At 42.9% G+C, this 23,157-nt stretch overlaps 1 protein-coding gene across 2 annotated transcripts; it reads left to right on the top strand.

Annotated features, from left to right (window-relative positions):
* Window positions 1-948: 948 nt before the first annotated feature.
* Window positions 949-19,223, top strand: reps2 (RALBP1 associated Eps domain containing 2). 2 transcript variants are annotated; one of them, XM_068725487.1, is made up of 19 exons: window positions 949-1,137; window positions 5,782-5,905; window positions 6,770-6,939; window positions 7,280-7,388; window positions 7,829-7,941; window positions 8,026-8,167; window positions 8,273-8,336; window positions 8,750-8,927; window positions 9,002-9,055; window positions 9,210-9,276; window positions 9,783-9,848; window positions 10,876-10,924; window positions 11,048-11,184; window positions 11,785-11,846; window positions 11,944-12,033; window positions 14,314-14,403; window positions 14,492-14,625; window positions 15,306-15,411; window positions 18,295-19,223. In XM_068725487.1, exons 1-19 carry the CDS (start codon window positions 955-957, stop codon window positions 18,361-18,363), a joined length of 2,007 nt encoding a protein of 668 aa, XP_068581588.1. In that variant the 5' UTR covers window positions 949-954; the 3' UTR covers window positions 18,364-19,223. The 2 variants fall into 2 exon arrangements, with proteins under 2 accessions (XP_068581588.1, XP_068581590.1); XM_068725489.1 differs by lacking the exon at window positions 949-1,137 and adding an exon at window positions 1,256-1,334.
* The last annotated feature ends 3,934 nt before the right edge of the window (window positions 19,224-23,157 follow it).

Below are 23,157 nucleotides of genomic sequence, written 5' to 3'. Positions count from 1 at the left end.
CAACATTCATTCTTTCAAATGTTCTTAAAACGACTGTGAGTTGTGTGTTCAGCATTATCTGCTGAATTTGCCTGGTTTCAGTGGTCTTTGCAGTGTTACTGAGAAGCAGGGGTAGTAAGAACAATAACTGAAGGACAATTTAAAGATATTTGTAATTCACTCATATTTTATGAAACCACTATATTTTATAATATATTATATAATAATATATTATTATATAATATATTTTATATATTTTTTACATACACCAAAACTTTACACTTTCATTCCTCTAAATAAAATAATGAAATATATATTTGATTTAATATATAAATATATAAAATATATAATATTTTATATATATTATATATTAAATATATAATATTTATAATATATAATATTTTATATATTTTATAATATATTATCTAATAATATAATATTATAACATATTTTTTAAATAACCATTATATTTGTATATGTATTAAAAAAAGAACACAATCAGACACTTAAGTATCACAAACGTATGGAAGCCCATTTCTGTGAAAAAGTGTAGTACAGTATTACATAATAATGACGTAGCACCCTCATATTAATGACTTACTACCTCATAGTTATGACTTATTATCTCACAGTTATGACTTATGACAGACATCTTCTTCCTGCGCTCTACCGCCCCCACCAGGCTGCGGCCGGTACTGCTACAACCGGCCATAATCGGCAGCGGGGAGTGGATGAGCCTTAAAACCGGAGCGGCTCAGTCAGTCTGATCCTCCCGCAGGAGCGCTCTTATCGGGAGGGGACACCGCCAGCTACACTCCGACAGGAACACGGGAGCCGGTGTCCGGTGCACCGGCATGCATCGATCTGTTTGCTCCTAGTGTTTCCCTCTCCAGCGGCAGCGGTGCCCTCCATGCGTCAGCACCCCCCCCCCCCCCCCCCCCCTCTCCGTCCCTCCCTCCGACACCAACACCGGGAATGGATCAGGAATCCGGTGCGGCGGCTCCCGCGGGGAGCTTCATCTCCCTGAACGAGCACGAGCAGCGGTATTACTCGGGTCTGCACAGCCTGTGTCAAGCCGACGCCTCCGGAACGCTGTCGTCCGGTAAAGTGGCGGAGCTGTTCAAGGCGTCTCAGCTGCCGCCGGAATCCCTGCACAAAGTGAGTGTCAGCTGCTCTCGGCCGGGGTCGCGTGTTATCAAGTGCGAAGGGAGCTGCGGCTGGAGGTGGTCGGTCCGCGGGAGACAACCCGAAGCCCAGGTCTTGAGAGGATCCACGAGATGCTGCTTTTGTGCAGTTGTGTGTCCGCTGGTTCGTGTGTGTCGCGCGTGACAGACAGAGGTCTCTCTCTGCAACCGGTAGCTGCACGTTTGTGTCTGCAATGTCCCCCGAAATGCATGTGTGGCCCTGCAGCATTTTGTGGTCTGTTGATCAGGGAAATATGGATTCTATAGTCAGATGTGTTCAGGGTCCGGCTTTTAGTTGTAGTAGTGAAAGCTAGAGCTGTCATTTCAAACCACAGAAGAATACCTTCCTGCATGTTTAGGCCTAAAAATGCATCTTTATAAAAAAAAAATGGAATGTGATATGACTGATATTGTAAAAAATAATAATAATGCAGCTTACACTTTAGTTCAGCTTCCTTAAACATGTTAAGTCAGCAGTCAAGTACTGCCTACTTATCACAACTCAGATCTTTAAGTTGTCTAAATTGACATTTTATAGTAAACTCTAGTTGTGATTGTGAGTTAGCTGAGCTCAGGTTTACTGCAGTGACTTGAGTTCCCTAAACAACGTTCTTTTCAACGTTAATAAGCTCGGTTTCCTGACTTTTTGTAAATTACAATTTACACTGTAGACGTGTGCTCCGTGTTATTAATCCTTCTTCTTGTTTACTACCAGCAGAACGGTCTTGTTGGTGTTTTCTTAATAATTCATCAATGGCTAAAATGCTGGAAAGTGATGAAAAAAGTTAAAGAAATTCTTGTGGAAGAATCAATTAGTTCATTTTATGGAAATAGAATAAAAGTAGGACGGACAAATTTTACGTTGTCATTTAATTAGTACAAAATAAAAAGGCGATTGTTGTTAGAAGTTGGTTTGTGGACGGATGTTATGAAGCCTGGAGTTTCTTCATCGCCATCTTGGTGCACGCCATGTTGTTGGGTTTTTTTTGCAACCAGTGAACAGGAAGTGACCATATCTGGACTGAGGAGGAGTGACGTAGAGACGCCGTATTCGTCTCTGGTAGAGACCTGTCAATCACTGTGTAGCCCCACCCCCTAAAGCATCCCCTGCTTTATGGTCTGTCTGACTCTAAATGGATCATAATGTAATAAATGATCATCATGCTGTATTGAAGAAGACTGTAAACTAGAGATTGAGACCATAAACTCATGTTTACAATGTTTACTGAGGGAATAAATCAAGAGAGAAGTAGAGTCATTTTAGACTAGACTTCTATACAACCAGAGGAGTCGCCCCCTGGTGGACATTAGAGAGAATGCAGCTTTAACACACAAAGCTTTTGCTTCTCTCGTTGGAACCAGAGGTTGCCGCCTGGCACTTACTAAGAGTAACATTCCGATGGTAGTTTCAGAGCTTAATGTGACTTATTCAGTTTGTTTTGTCGGACAGTAATTCAATTTTCAGTGATTTAAAAAGTCCTCACAGTTGAGTAGCTGAGACCAGAAAATGATTGCAAGAAAAACAACGTTTTGATTATCGTTCATTTTTTCTGTCTATCGTCTAAATGTTTGACTAATTGTTTGAGCTCTACAGTGAACTGTATGATTCCACTGCAACCATTGTTTTCCATTCATTTTCCATCACAGTGAACATTAAAGATAGACTAGGAAGAAAGGACGAAATAACACATTCTAACTCGTACAAATTGAAGGTTAAATTCCAGAGCAATAAAATGCACCTTGGCTCAGTTTGGCTGCTTCAGCCTCGGTCTGTCTGGTATGACCTCGTAGATATAAATATCTCTTCGCATAGTATTTATTCTAAGGATGGTACATAAGTGCTGAACAGTTGTTTCATTGGCTCCAGAACCACTGAGTCAGACTGGTTTTGCTGACCCATCACAGGGACGTAAACATATTTTCTTTCCAGCTCAGATGAACGCGGCAGGGCCCCCGCTCGCGACACTCCCGGTCCCCGTGGGACGATCCCGGCCCATTGTGTCTCTGCGTGGGTGTCAGGAAGTTTGGCATTGAGCGTTGCTTTCCTTCCTGTCCGGAGGCCCGGACCGCCGCCGCGCAGGGGTGATTGACACGCAGCCCTCTGAGCCGGCTGCAGGAAGTGTGCAGGATCGCTCCGTGGTCTCTGGGTCATTGTGTCAAACTGTCTCACTAATGGTGCGTTTCCTCCGGGACTCACGGTGACATGGGAGACGTGAGGCGGACTTTTTCGGTGTGAATATAGACTTCTGGTTTTGGTCAAAACAAGGCTGAATTTCTCTTCGTGACCTGAGTGTTTTTATGTGGAGTCATGGTTCCCCTAAAGTGGGTCTTTAACGTCTGTGTTTACAGCAGATAAGGAGCTGAAGCGGGACACTTCCTGCTGCTCCTCTGTGGCGTCTGTGAAGCCGGTAGACACTTAATCAGAATGAAATCCATTTTTATGCTGACTTCATGGACAGCAAGTGTTTCCCATAATGATAATAATAATAAAAACAACTTTATTTATACAGCACCTTTTAAAAAAGGGCTTTGACAGACAAAGCAAAGAAAAAGGGAAGCAATATAATATAAACAGTGAGGCCCGACAAAGCCAGACAAACTAAAATGTAAACACTGTGCAATAAGTGAGACAATTAAACCAATTGATACAATAAGAACAACTTTATTTATTTTATTTATTTATTTATTTATTTTATTTTACTTTATTTTATTTATTTATTTTACTTTATTTTATTTTACTTTATTTTATTTATTTTATTTTTATTTTATTTTTATTTTTATTTTTATTTTTATTTTTATTTTATTTTTATTTTATTTTTATTTTATTTTTATTTTATTTTACAGATAAAATGTAAACCCTTATTAAAACAATGGATGAGACAATATATTTAAATTGAATTAAATCAAAACCAATCAAATCTTATTTAATTTAATTCAATTTAACAATAATAAAATAAAAGCAGTTAAAAGAACAATACACTTTAAAACCAGTGAGTAATCGTGACGCTTTAAGAAGTGATGCTTTAGAGCATCGAGGTCAGATGGAGGTCAGGTGTTCAGTGTTGAGCAGCAGAACATTTAAACTTGAACGTCTGGATGACTCGTCCGTCTCTGGTCTGCGCAGCATGTCGACGCTCTGTTGACAGACTTTGTTGTGGAACCTCTCTTGGTTGCAGAAGGTGTGGCCTTGTAGACCTGAACACGAGACGCTCATTGTTTCATCAGCTGCTTTGTGGCGTGGCTCCTTGGTGGATTGTCGTTGGATTTTTTTTTGGGGGGGGGGGCATTCGTGATCCTCAGAGGATGTATCCTACTGACTTTGGTGGTCCTCTTGACGTTCTCTTCAAGCGAGATGTATCTTAACATCTCAGATGGATCGGCACAACATCTTGTAGAAACATTCATGGCTCCCAGATGATGATCCCTAATAGCTGTGGTGGTCAACGGCTAACGTTAGCCAACTGAGACCGGTTCATATAGAGGATCAGGACTACACTGAGACCGGTTCATATAGAGGATCAGGACTACACTGAGACTGGTTCCAATATAGAGGATCAGGACTACACTGAGACTGGTACATATATAGAGGATCAGGACTACACTGAGACTGGTACATATATAGAGGATCAGGACTACACTGAGACTGGTTCAGGACCAGTCCCTCCTTGCTGACCTTGCTGACCTCAGGTCCGCTCAGCCTCTCAACAGTACTTGTTTTGGATCTGTGGTCCCTGTTAAAGCTGTTGAATGGACACAATGCAGGTCGAGCAGAAGTAATGATAAGGCGATAAGAGCCCCCCCCCCCCCCCCCTATCCATTGTTGCCAAAAGAGGAGCTTTTCTCTTCTGAAGCTCGAGCAGGCCTCACCTGTCAGTGTCTTAATAATGATAAAGTTTAGTCTCACTGTTCAAGATCCTCATTTTTTTTTTATTTTTAAACAATATTTCTTTCAGTTGTAATTTGAGGAATTTATACACAATTGTCCTCCATAATCCTAATCTTCTTTTCTCCCCCAAAGCATTCATTGTACCTCGAATGAATAACCAGAGCTCACCGCTGATCCCTCACATTCTGTTTCTTTTTATAGCGTCGTCGCGTTCGTACAGCTCGTGGCTTTTACTCTACACGTTACATCACGTGTGAAAGATTACTGTGACCGGAGAGTACGGAAGCCTCCGAGGGCCAAGAGAGACAAATACAATCTGGTGGTTTAAATATTTTTAAGGTTTTGCCAGGATAATATTTTTTAAAGTTCCTTTTTTCACGCATGAAAACAGTTTTTCAATTGTTTGTTTTTGTCAGGATTACGTGTTTGTTGTTGTAATACTCATTTCAGCCACAAGGGGTTGAAGTCCACCACGACTCCGTGTTCTTCAATGTGACTGAAATCATTCATGTTTGTGTTTTAGAGGAATTAAATAGAAACCCGAATGCTTTTAGTTCTATTGAGAACACGAGGGAGTGGTGCGCTCCAGCCTCTTGTGGCTGAAATGAGTATTACAACAACAAGCGCTTTGACCACCGATCCTGACAAAATCCATAAAGCAGTATTAAAGATGATATTTAATGTGTAAAGCGTCTCAAAAAGACAGTTGATTTAAGAGCTCGTCTGTTCCAGGTGACGGAGTTGTGTGGGGCGAAGCGTCTGGGTTACTTCGGGACGCCTCAGTTCTTCGTGGCCCTGAAGCTGCTGGCGGCGGCCCAGTCCGCCCTGCCAGTCCACCTGGAGAGCATCACGGCCAGTAAGTCTGAGGAGGAGGAGGAGGAGGAGGAGGAGGAGGAGGAGGAGGAGTCTCACCAGAGCAACAAGGGGGATCAGGAGATTATCTAGACGTGGCAGGATTTGGTCTAATCTGGATGAACGGGGCTAAGTGGGTTTGCCCTCATTAGACCATCAGTCGCACCAAGACCTGAGAGAGAACCGGTTCTCTACGAGTGACCTGAATGGATCATTATGAAAGAAGTTCAGGTTCATCCAGACTAGTCTCATAATTCATCACACAGAAAGCTCACGATCAGGACTACACTGAGACCGGTTCATATATAGAGGATCAGGACTACACTGAGACCGGTTCATATATAGAGGATCAGGACTACACTGAGACCGGTTCATATAGAGGATCAGGACTACACTGAGACTGGTTCATATAGAGGATCAGGACTACACTGAGACTGGTTCATATATAGAGGATCAGGACTACACTGAGACCGGTTCATATAGAGGATCAGGACTAAACTGATACTGGTTCATATAGAGGATCAGGACTACACTGAGACTGGTTCATATAGAGGATCAGGACTAAACTGAGACTGGTTCATATAGAGGATCAGGACTACACGGAGACCGGTTCATATAGAGGATCAGGACTACACTGAGACCGGTTCATATATAGAGGATCAGGACTACACTGAGACCGGTTCATATAGAGGATCAGGACTAAACTGAGACTGGTTCATATATAGAGGATCAGGACTAAACTGAGACCGGTTCATATAGAGGATCAGGACTACACTGAGACCGGTTCATATAGAGGATCAGGACTACACTGAGACCGGTTCATATAGAGGATCAGGACTACACTGAGACCGGTTCATCTCTCTTGTAGATCTACCTCTGCCCAGGTTTGTCGGGCTGAAGACCGAGCCAGAGATGCGGTACTCTGTCGTCCCCCCGAGCGTAGACGGTCAGGGGGCTCAGTGCGGGACCGGGCCTCCCGGCTCCGCCTCCTGGACTCCAGCAGACCGGAGACACCCGGAGGACCACGTGGACCGCAAGGTGAGCTTCGGGACGACGCTCGTCGACCTCTCTCTCTCTCTCTCTCTCTCTGTCTTTGTAACACAGGAGATCACCGGGGAGAGGACATTCCTGTGGGCTTTAGTCAGCGGAGCAGAAAGACCTCGTTGTTTGAGAGATTAGAGGACGAGACTCCTTCAAGGCTCCAGACCGGCTCCATGGATCCACAACACAAACCTCATGACGCCTCCGTGTGGATTCTACAGAGCACATTAAGATCCACTGCTTTAACTGATAGATACCACCGTGATGTTATGCATCCAGAGTACTTGTAGTACTTCCTTTGTATATGTGTGTAGTAACAAATACTGCGTCCCTGAAGGAACCCTGGTCTCCACCTCGATCCCCGTGCAGCTCGCCGCCTCGCTCCCCGCTGATGTACCGAGGATACCCCTACGCCAAGCAGAGGAACGGGGCCGACTCGCTGACCGGTACGACGACAACAACACTGATTTTCTAATATTCATCATTTTTTTATGTCAGTTTTCAGGCCTAAACTCACCTCCACATCTGTGGAAAAGTCCTGTTTTACTTTCAGCAAAGTTAATAAACTGTAAGTCAGGTTGATAGCAGACCACCTCAAGGTGTCCCTCAGAGAGAACCAGGACATTCTGATGTAGCATTTCAAAATAAAAGCCCTTCAAAATAACATTCACGAGACAATTTGTCTAATTTCAGATTAGATGTTAGAGGAAACGCTGCATAGTTACAAAATCATTTCACTTCAGGTTGATCTGCACGGAGCACACGTCCTGCTGTAGTCACGAGTCATGAATTATGAATGGGTGAGATGTGAAGGACAGCTGTTAGGTCCTCGTGATGTCTCTGATGTCTCTTCCATCTGAACGTCTCTCATTCTCGTCTCCTCCAGCCTACGAGAGCAAACTGTCCCCTCGGTCGATGGTTCTCCCCCCGGATCAGCGCTCCTCGCCCGGCGCCTACGGGACCAGAGCCGCCGCGGAGCGTCCGGCTGCTACGGCGAGGGTAAATGGACCCCCCCCCTCCTCCACCCACAGCTCCACCGTCACGGTGAAATAAGTGGTTGATTGTGATTTCTGCGTGTCGTAGACGTCCTCGCCGGAGAGGCTGGACCAGCAGGGCCTGGTGGACTACGCGGACGACGACCCCTGGAGGATCACAGAGGAACAGCTGGAGTATTACACCAATCAGTTCAAGAGCCTGCAGCCCGACCTGGGGGCTCTCATCCTGGGTATGGACCCCCCATCCCAACACACCCCCCCCCCCCCCCCCCTCCTCCTGCTACACATAATCATAATTTAAAAATCTCATTCAAACAATTTTTGTGTCTCTGTAGGAACCATTGCAAAGAACTTCTTCACTAAATCTAAACTCCCGATTCCAGAACTTTCCCACATTTGGTAAGTGCTATTATTATTATTATAATTATTATTATTATTATTGTTATAAAACAGAATCACGTTGTTTATTTCTTATACTGTTTCTCATACATACTGTGTTTGATTGTTCTTTTCCAATTAAAATGAATGATTTTATTTTTATCTTAAAAATGAATATTTACTTTGGTTTAAATTGAGCTTTTTTCTTTCTAGGAAAATTATATATATATATATATATATATATATATATATATATATATATATATATATAGATAGATAGATATATGATTAGGAAATGATGGACCCACAAAAATAAAGCGTTACAAAATTTCATTATCGTTGACCTAAATTGAATAATCAGCGCTACTCTTGTTTTTTTTCTAGATATTTTACATTTTCTAAATAGATTTTTGAACTTTTTTTTTTTTTTTAAGGGAGTTGAGCGACGTGGACAGAGACGGCGCTCTCACGTTCTCCGAGTTCTGCACGGCCTTCCACCTGATCGTGGCCCGTAAGAACGGCTATCCTCTCCCCGAGAGCCTCCCGCCGACGCTGAGGACGGGCTTCATGCAGCCGGAGGACGAGGACGAGGACACGCCGGACACTCCTGAGGTGAGAGACGCCTCTGACCCTCTGACCCGGAACAGTTCCTTCTTCACAAACTCTTTGTGCTTTTCTTTCGGCAGAGTGCAGAGCCTCTCATTGTCTTTGAGGACGCTGAGCCGAGGCCGAGTCACGCGGTAAACTGCCTCCTCTTATTCCACTTTTTAAAAAAAAGAAAGAAGCGAATGTGGACTTCCTGTTCGCTGCCTGTAGGGGGCGGCAACACGCCGGACGCGAGGGCTCTGCTTCCTGAAGTCGTCGTTCTAATTGTGAAACATTTTGGTCTTTTAGAATCGGAGCGTCGTCGAGCGTCTGACCTCGGCGAAACAAGACGTGAAGGAGGAGTCCTGTAACCACGGTGACCTACGACCTCCTGCGTCTTCAGACAATAAACTAGAATATGAGCTTATTTCTAATAAAGAGCTCTGTAGTTTAAAGGAACACATTAAGGGGAATTATCTCTGTTTTAACAGATTTACACACAACATCAGAATATTTTATTTTAATATTATTTGTTTTAAGAGTTTAAACGTATTTAATTCATTTAAATGTAAGAGCAGCAGATACAGAAATACTTTATTTAATATGTGGGACCACAGATAAACGACTGTAATGTTAAACTGTTTAGTGGTTATTCTGATTTATTTATTATTAACATTTACTATCGTTCCACCTCTTTATGATTTTCTGTGTTTGGTCCACAGTCAGAAAAGAAGTTCATCCGCCTCTGATTTAAATAAAGGAATCCAGAAATGCTGAATAACATTCTGAGCTCAGAGGAGCGAGCTCCTGTGTTCTGCTTCCTCATGGAGCTATGAACCAGAACACGCGGTTCTGCTGCTGACGTCCGTTTCTGTTCTGCAGATGTCGGCGTGACGACGGCTCAGGAGAAACGGGTTCTACGTGTCGGTGGTTTCGCTGAGCGGCCAGGTGATCCGAACAGTCCTGAAAGTTCTTTTTAAAGTTGAAACTGTCAAAGTGAATACTTAGTTACTTCATGTCGACGCATTGTTGACGCAATTATGAATCATCAGTAATAAGAAAAGTGATCGGTCAGACATAAAACAAGGAACAGACTCATAGTATGAATATAATATCACATAAAATAAACACTATATTCACCTTTCACTTGTTCATTTATCACATTGGATAATTGCATCAAAACTCAATGAATAAGACAAAATATATGTAAATATGTATAGAAATAATTATAAATGCACAAAATAAAGAATTGTTACAGCAGCAGGATAAATAAATCTAATTTAAATATTCATTATTCTGTAACTGACACTAAAATAAAGCAGTGAAAAACTACTGTAGCTAAATAAAAACTGTGTCCTCTGAGAAGAAACTGAACTGAACTGATAATGCATGGTTAGAAATAAAATAAAGAGTTAATGAAAATTAATTTCAGTATTTATCTTTAATATATACACAGAGAAAACAATGGGAGACAGCATGAAATCCTGTTAACTTGTGACGTTGATGCTCCAGCAGATGGCGCTACGCTACAACGTTTCTGTAGAATTCAATAACAAGAACATGATTTATGTATTTCATCAGCTGCTCAGTGAAAGAGAAGAGATTTAAAGGTGATCATTCCTACAAACAATAAAACAAAAAATATATACAACTAAACTAAAATTAAATAAAAAAGTCCAAATTAAATAAAAATGTAAAAATACTTGTACTTAAAATACTCTTATTTTGTTTGTTTGTTTATCATATTCTGTATTATTTATATTATATATATGTTTGTCTTTGTGTTTATTGTCTTCAAGTCTAACTCCTTGTTTGTGCAAACTTACATTCTGACTCTTATTCTGAAAATAAATGTAGAACTTCACAATGTTTTCATGTATTTAGGAAGTAAACAAAAACAAATTTAAATACTCTCTGTGATGCGATGCGTCTCCACACGAAACCTAACGTGTGTTCATGTCTCGTGTCCTCACAGAACCACCTCAGGACTTGGACCCACACATGAGGACGAGAACTAGACCGAGGTGAGACCCCCACCCCCCCCCCCCCCCCCCCCCCCCCCCCCCCCCCTCCGGTCCTCTGAACTCGTCGCTCCTTTAATTAACACCTCTTGTTTTTATTTCCACCCATGTGACCTCATGGTCCAGGTCTTACTCCAGCACCTCTATCGAAGACGCCATGAAGAAGGCCGAAGAGCCTCCCACCCCCCCGCCCCGCCCCCAGAAAACCCACTCCAGAGCCTCCTCGCTGGACCTCAACAAGCTCTTCCAGCAGGGCGCTCCAGGTACGGACCAGACGGCAACCTCCGGTTCTTTAAAGTGAAGCCGATGCTTCACGTGTTAAAGCTGCATTCTCTCTAGTGTCCAGCAGGGGGCGACTCCTCTGGTTGTATAGAAGTCTAGTCTAAAATGACTCTACTTCTCTCTTGATTTATTCCCTCAGTAAACATTGTAAACATGAGTTTATGGTCTCAATCTCTAGTTTCAAGTCTTCTTCAATACAGCATGATGTTCATTTAGTACATTATGCTCCATTTAGAGTCAAACAGACCATGAAGCAGGGGATGATTTAGGGGCGGGGCTATACCGTGATTGACAGGTCGCTGAATGAATGCAGCAAGTTCTCCTAAATCAAGTGTTCATATGGGAGGTTACTGCATGAACGTCCTGCAGCTTTAAGGTATTGTGTTTTGTTAAACGGTTCTTCTTTCACGGAAGAACCAAAAGGGGAAATGAATCTTTTATTGGTCAGTCAGAAAGGTGAGTGATCATGAGAATATGAGTGTTTTATTTGTGTTTTTGAAGAGTGAAAACAGACTCCTGAGAGGACAATAGAGGAGAGCCGCTCTGGTTTACTCCTCTCTGATGTTTGGTCTTGATTTCAGGCATAAAGAGCGGATGGTTGCCGCCTCCTCCTGCCCTCCCTCCTCGACCGTCGACCTCACAGGTGAGCCCGGTTTTCATTTCTGATGCGCTCAAAGCCTTTTTGTTCAAACGTCTCTGAATCGCCGATGAAAGACAAGTCCTCTCATCTCTCTCGTCAGGTTTCTCAGTTCATCGGCGTTTCGGAGAAAACTCCCCAGAAAAAAGTGCAGCAGCCAAACTTCGCTGACTTCAGTCACTTCAGAGAAGAGGTGAGAACAAAAAGTCTGCTTTTTCACTCAGTGAGTTGTGTTTGCAAATTGTTTCTGTGAAACGGGGGAAAGAAATAAGCAGGAAAATTATGATATCGCAAATGTTACGACTTCTAGGCTGAAGTGTCTTTAAAGCTGCATTCTATCTAGTGTCCACCAGGGGGCGACTCCTCTGGTTGTATAGAAGTCTAGTCTAAAATGACTCTACTTCTCTCTTGATTTATTCCCTCAGTAAACATTGTAAACATGAGTTTATGGTCTCAATCTCTAGTTTCAAGTCTTCTTCAATACAGCATGATGTTCATTTAGTACATTATGGTCCATTTAGAGTCAAACAGACCATAAAGCAGGGGACGATTTAGGGGCGGGGCTACACGCTGATTGACAGGTCTCTACCACTGTGTTGTTCGGTCTGGGAGTTTGTCCTTTGTCTTCACAGTATGTTTTCGCTTAATGAGAGTTAACATTTTGGTCGCCTAAAGATGTCTAATTCAGTGTTCCATAAAAATCCAAGATGGCGACGGCCAAAAACTTGCACAAGGGAGAAGTTTGCCTTCAGGGTGAAATCTCCTCAGGTTTAGACGTCGAATCCATTTGGTAACGTTTTAGGTGAAGATTGTAGTTCTGGTTCAAATAAACCCTTCATGTCGTGAAGCCCTGAAGGCAAACTCCTCCCATTGTGCCAACAAACCAAGTTGGCCACGCCCCCAAATGCCAATGAGCGACGTCACCACGACTTATTCCTTTACAGTGCATGTTTAATATTTAACCTCAGGCCTTTGTTTATATAGCGGTGTAGTTCCTCTTTACTAGTCATCCATATCTAATCATTCTGTTGTTTCCTTCAGGTCAAAGGACACTGCAGTCCTTCCTCTCTTATCATCAAGTCCTTCCTCCATTACTGAGTCAGACTCTTATATTTGATTCCAGCTTTTACAGGAAACGATTGGGAGCAGGTCAGTTTGTAGTTCTAGTGAATGAACCAGGACTGTCGGACCCTGCTGCAGTGGAATGACAGGTTTTCTAAAGGGAGTCTGGTGCTCAGAGACACTACCGCTTTAGTCCACAGGGGGCGACAGAATCAACACTAAATGAAAGTTCAATGTAGTAACTTTAAGTTAACTTAGTGCTTTACTTTAAGTACTTTAAAGTACTTTACTCTACCTAACTTTATTCTACTTTATTGATTTGCTTTTTTTTTTGTTGGTTTTACTCTTAACTGTTCTGGTGACACGAGCCCATCAGTCGCACAGATCTGGTCTAAAAAGACGTTCCGTGCGACAGTGACGGTATTCCTTTGCGTTGCCGGAGTTAAAACCGGCGTGACCTCCGTCTGACGTGACCACACAGGCGGCTGATGGAGCTCCTGTGGTTTAACGACTGCAGGACCTTTTTTTTTTTTTTAGAGCAAGGTTTCCATGCTGCGGTTGTGTTTCACATCCAGCGGCGCGGTGAATCTCAGGCTCATTATTCCTGTCTGTCACTTGCGTTGCTCAGCAAAATGGATTTTTTTTTTTGGGGGGTACAATTTAAAGCGGCGGAATTAGCCTGTTTAAACCATCAGGACAGCCCAGGAATTTCTACTGGAGACCGCAGCCCGTAGAAGCGAGCGGATCAAATTCACAGAATCCAACATTAACAGATGAAGACAAAAGTACAGAAGGTGCTGGATAGAAAGAAAAGCCTTCAACTCTCCAGACAGCTCATCTATGCAGCTCAGTGTCACGGCAGTTTAGGAAATAGTCACGACACGCAAACTATCGGTTCGTTGTACAGGGACGCGAGTTGTCTGGTTCCTCTTCCAATGGAACGTCAATGAGGAGCCTTACTTGTGGTGGACACATGAATTAAATGCATCCACGTGACTAAACAACGGTCGAAACAAGTGACGTACTTTATGAAATCTAAAAAGATGACCGATGGTGGACGAGTCCAACAAACAGGACTTTCAACCAGAAGTGTGGTTTTTTTTGCCTTAAACTTTTTCAATTTTTTTCAATATAACGTCGTTGGACAATCCGTGTCCCTGTGCACAAGCTGCCTCGCTATATGAGCTCAAGTGAAGAACTTCACGGTCCTCACTGTTAACCTCTCTAGAAGAGAATAACGGAGATGCAATCAAAAACCACATTAATCCATCCATGGAGAGTGCCAGATCCCCCGATTCATCCAGGGTCAGGACACAATCCGGCCTCTTTAGCCGTCCCCGCATATAACTGCATGTCTTTATTGAGTCGTTTAATTGGACTCGCACTGGTTTGCTTCTGTCTGTGCTTGCAGGAGGAGAGCGGCGTGAAACCAGAGGGTCCTCGGGGTCCTCGCTCTAGATTCGGTCCGAGCTCCGAAGACCTGGCGACCGCTTCAAAACAGGTCGCTGACGTGGTTTCATTTCACCAGCGTCTCTGCAGCAGTAATGAGGAGGAGGAGGAGGAGGCTAACTTTGATTTCTTCCCTACAGGACCTGATTGGAGTTTCTCTCAGTCAGGCGCCACAGAAGCCGGTCCGCAGGAAATACCATGCAGAGAGCCAGAACCTGGAGGCCACGCCTCCACCTGCCGTGCTGTTTCCTACTCCAACCAAACCTGCTCAGAGGTCAGTTTGACTCCCTGATCCTAAAACACAAACGAGTTGACTCCTCAACTAAATCTGATAGATTAAATGTGGATTTTATTCATTCAAATTGACCCCAAAAAAATGTTCTCAAACCTCAGCTTTTTCTGCCCCCTAGTGGCTAAAACAATCAATTAATGCAGGTTTAAAGGGCCAGTGTAGCATATAATAAAACATATTCATAAATGTCTTCATTAGTGTGTAACAGGGGTGTTCTAACCTTTTTTTGATTGTGTTCCATGTACAGAAGAATATAATGAAAGGACAATATTAAATGTGTATTTTTCAACCAGTTACACTGCAAAAAGAGTTCAGTGTTTTCTAACATTGAACTCTTTCATCAGTAGAAATGAAGGAAACACACTTCCTTAACTGTGTTCTGTGGAAACGTTCTCATTTCACCAACTTTTTTTTGACGTTTTTATGCGATTAATGGAGGAGGAGGCGTGAGAGGAGTATTCAGTCGGTTGCAATCGTCAACCTCACCACTAGTGCTAAATCCCACACACTGTCTCTTTAAGAACTTCTTAAGGCGCACGTTAATTTATATGTTCCCTTCAGTTGTGGTTTTTAACAAGTTTAACGATGATTTACTACTTTATCTATGCAGACGATGCATCACAAAGCTGATCAAAGCGTATAAAACTCTCTCTCTCTCTCAGGCTGCTGTCCAAACAGAAGAGGGAGATCCAGACGGCGATCCGCAAAAACAAAGAGACCAACGCCGTGTTGACGCGCCTCAACAGCGAGCTCCAGCAGCAGCTCAAGGTCAGCCCCGTCTTCTTGTTTCCGCACATGCAACCGTCCCAGAACTCTGTGTGTGAGAACGGGTGTGGACTGCATTAGTGGCTGACCACAGTGGCTTCCTGACATTCCCTGCCCTCCAACCTCCTCTGGAGGGGAGAAGAAAACCAGCTCCAGTAGAGAAGACTCTGACACAGAGAGTGCTCGAATTGTCGGGCTGTTGAATTCTGCACTTGTATCTCTGCCGGTCGCTGGAAGTCTCTGTTGCACTGGAGAGCATTTAATGTTTTTGTTCCTTTATAGTTTCTGTGTGAACAAAATAAGCGTTGATAAGAAAAGGACCTAGATCGCCCTCCTCAAAGCCATAAACCGTGACTTAACGCCGCTGGACACCCCGCTTGAAAAGCTCCAACAATAGCGTTCCTCTTGGCGGTAATCGAATTATAAAATACAGAATTTAACTGCGCAAAAGCTGCTAGCAAAGACAACAAGGTCAGCAACGCCTGCAATCCGTTGAATTAACCTGGTAGTCGATCGGTAATCGAGGCGGCGTAACGAATCAGGGAAAGACACGTCAATATTCTGCATTAATTGTTTTTAGAGACATATTCTACTGTACTGTTTTCCTGTAAAATGGGAAAGGTTGTCACTCAGCCGCCATGTTGAAAACAGGAGTCAACCTCCGGCTCTTAAAGCTGCATTCTCTCTAGTGTCCACCAGGGGGCGACTCCTCTGGTTGTGTAGAAGTCTAGTCTAAAATGACTCTACTTCTCTCTTGATTTATTCCCTCAGTAAACATTGTAAACATGAGTTTATGGTCTCAATCTCTAGTTTCAAGTCTTCTTCAATACAGCATGATGTTCATTTAGTACATTATGCTCCATTTAGAGTCAAACAGACCATAAAGCAGGGGATGCTTTAGGGGCGGGGCTACATGGTGATTGACAGGTCTCTCTACCGGAGACGTATACGGCGTCTCTACGTCACTCCTCCTCAGTCCAAATATGGTCACTTCCTGTTCACTGGTTGCAAAAAAATCAAGATGGCGACGGCCGTCCACAAACCAACGAGTGACTCCACGACGACTACGTCCACTTCTTAGTGGGGCGGATTTGGTGGATGTCCGTTTCTGCCCGTCCAGACTAAAACACAACCCCGGAGTTTTCAAACTAAAACGGCTTTAATAGCGTTTTTTTAAGAGGCTCTAAAACGTAGATAATATGCGTCGTGCGATCGTAGCCTTAAAACCAGCCCGACAACAAAAAATGCTCCCTCTTCATTCCAGCGTGGTGAAAAAAAAAGCGCTCGAGCTCCACTGTCTGCTCTTTTCACCCGTCACTCAAAGCTGAACTAATGGCTGTTTGCATTGGAGATCCGCCCGTGGCACACGCACTCCCATTTGGAAACACATGCCGCATGCCGGTCATTCCCCTCGTCAATGATCCGGTAGTGAAAAAACCCTCACGCTCACATGCGGCTACCGCTTTAATACAACACAGACCAAAAGAATCAAATCTTTCACATTAACGTCAGTCGTGTTCCGGAGCTACTTGGTGATCCAGGACGTCGTTTATCGGCTCTAATTCTGCTGGTTCCTCAAAGCATCCGAGGAATTTTGCAGAGAAAGGCATATGTGTCTTTATATAGACTCCAGCCATTGGCATTCACAACTGTCTCCTTTAAAATAGAGCCTGGGCTGGACAGGCATCCAACGACAACAGGGTGTGTGTGTGTGAGGAAAGGAACAGCTCCTCCTTCTTCTTGACTTTTCCCATAAAGTCGAAGTTGTGTGTAGAAACGACTCTTAAATAAAAACTTCCCAAATTCACAACTTTAATCCGACCTAACCTTGGTTACTTCCTGTCTGAAGAAGGACTTTTACCGGAAAACTGTTCATTGTTTTGGACATTCTACTCGGTATAAGCTGCACAAAATGTCCCGTGTTCATGCTGAAAGGCTCTCATTGATTGGTGACCTGGTGGTCTATTAATGTAGCGTGGTGGTTCTCAGCCTCTGAAGGGTTAATCTGAGGGTTCACAAGAGGATTTAAGATTTAAGTTTGACACACTTTCAGCCCATCATCTAAAAATGATAAGACAAAACGTGCTTCGGATAAACTGCTCAACGCCACAGACTGTATATAGGAAGTGGACGTAGTAGTGGTGATGTTTCTCATTGGTTTGTGGACTCAAGTTTGGCGCTTTTTTTTTTCCGTCCATCTTGTTTTTTTTGCAACCAGTGAACAGGAAGTGACCATATTAGGACTGAGGAGGAGTGACGTAGAGACGCCGTCAATCACCGTGTAGCCCCTGAATTTCTGTGATTTATTTATTTTACAAACATTTAAAAACAATGGAATCCATATATCCAACATTTCTTCAAGTGTTTCCAATATTTGGGAACAAAATGGAGGCTTTATGTGCTATATACATTGAACTATTCACATTATTACATCCTCTACTTTCAGCCTCTCCTCTCTGTGTTCACTTCCTGAAGTTCAGTCAAAGATTCTCTGATTTGTTGTCACATGACTATTGGTCTCAGATGAATCAATCATAACTTCAATCAGGACAGAGGAGTCTAGGAGGAAAGTTAGAACGAACCCCTGAGTATTCTCACTCCCTGCTGCGTTGAGTCACAAGGTCAGATTCTAGACATGAAATGTCAGCACTGAAACATATTCTGCATTCCCACAATAATCCGCTCCATGTGAAGCGGGGCCGATGGAGTTGTTTTCAGTGAGTCCGCTGACACTAGGACCCACTTTAGAGGTAGTTGCTCTAGACCGGCATTACACGGCTGTTCAAACAAACGGCGTAGCGACTGCCCGAGGTCCGTCTCGTGTTCGCCGTGCAGTGATCAAAGCTTGTGTGTGTGTGTGTTTTTTCTTTTGGTTTTTGGCTGCAGGTGGTTCACCAGGAGAGGGTCACCTTAGAGACCCAGCTGGAGCTCCAGCGGCCTCTGGCCTCGACGTGACGGAGCCCCAGGTCCCGTTTCTGTAAAAACCTGAATGTTTTCGTCACGAATGCAGAACAAACGGGGATGTTTCTCTTACTTTTAATGACCTTCTGCAGGATTAAAACCAAGCATTTCTTTTTTTAAAAACATCACTGTATGATATGCACATGTAACTTATTTTTCTCTTTTGATTTTACCCTCTCATGAATCTTACCTTGCTACATGTAACCGGTTGTGCACTCTCTCTCTCTCTCTCTCTGTCTCTCTGTATATAAAAAGCATTTAAGGTGGTCTAAAGCGAGTAATGGTGCTACAGATTAGTTTCTGAATACTGTTCACTTGAAGATTAAAAAGAAAAAAGCACATTTGCAGGGTTGTACTTGATGTAATTTAGCTTCAGATTGTCTGCCGTCACCCTGTAGCACTGACGCACTGACGAATGTCGACACTGGGTTTGTATGAAATATGGACTTTCATGAAGATTTGCTCCATCTTTAATGATCGCGCTGCATCGTTTTATGTTTATTATTAAATGAAGAGCTTTGGAAAAAGAAATATTTTCAAGACCAGAAAAAAAAAAAAGTCTTGTCACAAGTAAAATAAAAGAGCACAATATTCCTGTAATGTTTCGCAAGATAGGTTTCACCACAGTCAGATGTGGTTTTGATTTTTTTTTGTATCTATGCAAAAGACGTGGCGCTGCCTCAGCTTGCTTTAGACCATGAACCGTCAGGAACAATGAGGTGGAAACACGTGACGGCATGCTTGATACTGCATGTTTGCTAGAACGAGCATCGGACTGTAAATCATGCACAACTACTGAGCTCTGGGCTTAAGACAATAACCCAAACTAATCAATAAAGTTGTCTATTTTTTAATGGCGTGTGGTTGTTTTATTATACTGTTTGTCAATAAAATGTGTCTTTTAATGTCGTGTAGAGCTATGGAAAACCTGCAACACTTTTAAATAGTGTAATAAATGCAGAAAAAACTGCATTGAAATACTAAGTCATTTTTAAGATTGCATCAGAAGTGGTTCATCGTATCAATGGAGCAGCTGTGTTTTCTCCGACACAGACATAACAAACCGAGGGTCAAGCCGATCGCCACTGATGGCCGTATTCCCAGACCTTCCTCCTCCTCCGCTGCCGCCGCCGGCATCCAAAAATATCCGCTGACACACTTGGCTCCCATTTAGACCCCCCCCCCCCCCCGCCTCCAACACACACGCACACACTTCAAAATACACCCTCACTCCAAGTGTTCCAAGAAGCTGCTTTGATCGCGATCAAGGACTTTGATATTTTGTCCAGACCTTATTTTCACCTCACTAAGGCGTTAAATCAACTTCCTGGTGTTCAGTTTCTAGAGACGGCAGTGTCAGAATGTCCACCACTTATGTTCTTGACGGGAACATCTCAACAACTACTGCCGTGAAGTTTGGTACGGACATTCATGTCCTCCAGAGGATGAACTATTAATGACTTTGGTGATCCCCTGGCTTTTCATCGCACCACCAGCAGGTCAAACTATCAACTTTTCCTGCGAAATATCTTTACACCTACAAGATGTATCGGCACCAAACTTGGATCAGACATTCATGATCTCCAGATGATGAACCCTAATAACTTTAGTGATCCCCGACTTTTTCTCTACTGCGATCAGCAGGTCAAACTTTTCACTTATCTTGTGAAATATCTCAACATCTACAAAAATAATTGGCACCAAATTTGGTACAAACATTCGTGTTCTCCAGAGGATGAGCCCTAATTACTTTGGTGATCCCCTGACTTTTCTTCTTGTGTCATCAGCAGGTCAAACGTTCTAATTTTCCTGTGAAATATCTCAACATCTACTAAATGTATCAGCACCAAATTTGGAACAGACATTCATGGTCCTCAGACGTTGAACCCATATGACTTTTAAACTAGCGCCACCATGAGATGGACATTTATGGTTTTGAGGGAAATTTCTTGCCAGGAAATTTGTAACACATACACACACACATACAATTGGAAATATGTTGATTAGTGATTCTTTTCTACACAACTCAAAGATATTCAGTTTCAACTCATACCGACTATGAAAATAGTTTGCAATTCATTAAAAAGTTGGCAACTAATCAGTTAATCGTTGCAGCTCAAAATCAGACCTCTACACGTGTTCCCATTCAAAGAAAACCACAACCCATCGGTCTATTTGGCCAGCTCACGCCTGTACTGAAGACCAGTGCCTTTAGAATGAGTGCAGTACCCTAATTCATCCTCCAGATGGTGACACATTGTTTTCACACGGAAGGCTGAGGATAGGCTGTTCGATGCTGGAGGATCCAGAGAGCCGTCAGCAGCGTTGATCTGCTCTCGAACACAACTTTTGATCACAAAACAGCAACGGTAAGACATCCTGTATGGTTTTGGCTGTATAAAGTGAAGTTTATTATTTTGTCTTTGGCTGCTGGTTCAGGGAGTTTTTGGTTGTAAACTGATTCATACTTTTGGAATCTGTGGATTAGTTTTACTAATAATATGAATTGTGAAGGTAGCATGAAGTATCACTATGTGCGCATGCATCGTTAGCGTGTTTTGCTACGTGTCCGTTTAGTTGCTTGGAGTTGCGGTTGTGTTTTGTTCAGAAAAAATGGTGAGCATGGCTGTATCCATTTACAGTTTGCATGGTTGATATATTTTTGCCTCTCATTTTTCCTGGAAAATAGCAGCATATAACTCATATTCAGGATGTGAAGAACTATGCAGGACTAGATTGAGCACCAAGGACAACTGAATGAGTTGATGATTGAAATCGCAGGATATATATATATTTAATTTTTTAAGAAAAGGGCAAAATGAAATCCAAAGAAAACAGCTGAGCGGAGTTAAAGGCATTCTGGAATAAAGCGTCACGTCCCACATCTGAGAAGAACGAACGGAGAGAACCTGAGCTGGAGTGAATGAGTTCAGACGGACGACAACAAGGCGCTCGTGTAGCTCCACTGTGCCACAACCAATACTTGGCATCTCCTCCCATGCTGCAGGTTTCTATTTCATCTCATGAGTGTGTATTAACTCAGTCAGACGGAGAGCTGTCCTCTGTCAGCTATAAATACCACTTAAAAGTGTTTGGCTTGCACTTCGAGATGACAGCTGCACGTGACGAGGAAACTATATGTGTCAGCCATGTGTTGCCTCTTAAGTATACGCCTGTTTGATATAATTGCCGTGTAGCTATCTCACACTAAGTCAAGCAACGTGGTTATTAGCCTGCTATTGATTCGTCTAGTGATCTCAGACACACCGTAGACAGCGTTTGGCTTCCGTAAAGTACGTTTGTGATGAAACAAAAAAGTTCAGAATGAATACACTGTAAATGTTCGCAATAACTCGTATCAACTCCCCCGGTGGCTTAAAGTTAAAGCCGACCCTACTCACAACAAAGCTTACCAGCTTTTGTCCGTTCAAGTTCGCTCCTTTTGTTGCGGCACCATTACTCAAAGATGACGGCATACAGCGTTCCTCTCGTCCCTCTTTTGTCCTCCCCCGGGGGGCTTTGCAAAGGTTGCACTTCTGGTGTGGGCATTAGTTAGGCCACAGGAAGGGCTTTTAGGCCGTCACCTCTGCCGATTCTGGCCCCGTCAGCTGCTGGGATTTAGTTAAAACACTCATTCAGCAAATGTGAATGAAGCTGGGTTCAGGCTGGCAGGTCTGCACGCAGAGGTGAGAGCAAAGAAGAAGAAAAAAACGGGGAATCCTCACGGTTTCATCATGCAATATTACGTCCAAAGTGTTCAAGAAAGGATGTATTTGGGAGTCATGTGAAAGCTGGCACCTCAGGATTATTTTAATACTTAAATCTTTGTCAAAACACACGTTGTACTGCAGCTTTTGCCAGATACTCTGCATGCTTTTGTCTGGTGTTGAAGGAATGTTGTGCACAAAATAATCCGAGTGTGTTTTTTCATGTGAGGCGGACTGAGACCTGAGAAGCTGTCCACCCCCCTCAGATTTTCACATACAATGCACCCATAATAACACAGCCGAGCCACTTGTCCAGGATACGTTGCACAAGTTCTGTGTCATTATTTAACAATTTCTCTTATTTAGAAATGTCTTGTTTCCAAAACCCAAATTACACAAATGCCACACACTGTAATTTTAATGTCACACACTGTACCTTTAACTCACACTGTACCTTTAAATTTCACACACTGTACCTTTAACTCACACTGTACCTTTAAATGCCACACACTGTACCTTTACATTTCACACACTGTACCTTTAAATTTCACACACTGTACCTTTACATTTCACACACTGTACCTTTAAATTTCACACACTGTATCTTTAAATGCCACACACTGTACCGTTAAATTTCACACATTGTACCTTTAAATGCCACACACTGTACCGTTAAATTCCATACACTGTACCTTTAAATGCCACACACTGTACCTTTAAATTCCATACACTGTACCTTTAAATGCTACACACTATACCTTTAAAATTGCACACACTGTACCTTTAAATTTCACACACTGTACCTTTAAATGCCACACACTGTGCCTTTAAATTTCACACACTGTACCTTTAAATTTCACACACTGTACCTTTAAATTTCACACACTGTACCTTTAAATGCCACACACTGTGCCTTTAAATTTCACACACTGTACCTTTAAATTTCACACACTGTACCTTTAAATTTCACACACTGTACCTTTTAAATGCCACACACTGTACCTTTGAATTCCACACACTGTACCTTTAAATGCCCCACACTGTACCTTTAAATTTCACACACTGTCCCTTTAAAACACTT

Source organism: Cebidichthys violaceus, unplaced genomic scaffold, assembly GCF_023349555.1.
Source record: "Cebidichthys violaceus isolate CVI_PGR_0920_01 unplaced genomic scaffold, fCebVio1.0.p SCAF_35, whole genome shotgun sequence".
In the NCBI taxonomy this organism is placed as follows: domain Eukaryota; kingdom Metazoa; phylum Chordata; class Actinopteri; order Perciformes; family Stichaeidae; genus Cebidichthys; species Cebidichthys violaceus.
The sequence above is the reverse complement of the archived record's forward strand: the minus strand, read 5'-3'. Positions and strand labels throughout refer to the sequence as shown.

Excerpts from the sequence above, each read along its gene's own strand:
- reps2 (XM_068725487.1), top strand. The coding sequence starts at position 955 with ATGGATCAGGAATCCGGTGCGGCGGCTCCCGCGGGGAGCTTCATCTCC. Across the intron at positions 5,906-6,769 it reads CCTGGAGAGCATCACGGCCA|ATCTACCTCTGCCCAGGTTT; the intron begins GTAAGTCTGAGG and ends TCTCTCTTGTAG. Across the intron at positions 14,404-14,491 it reads TGGCGACCGCTTCAAAACAG|GACCTGATTGGAGTTTCTCT; the intron begins GTCGCTGACGTG and ends TCTTCCCTACAG.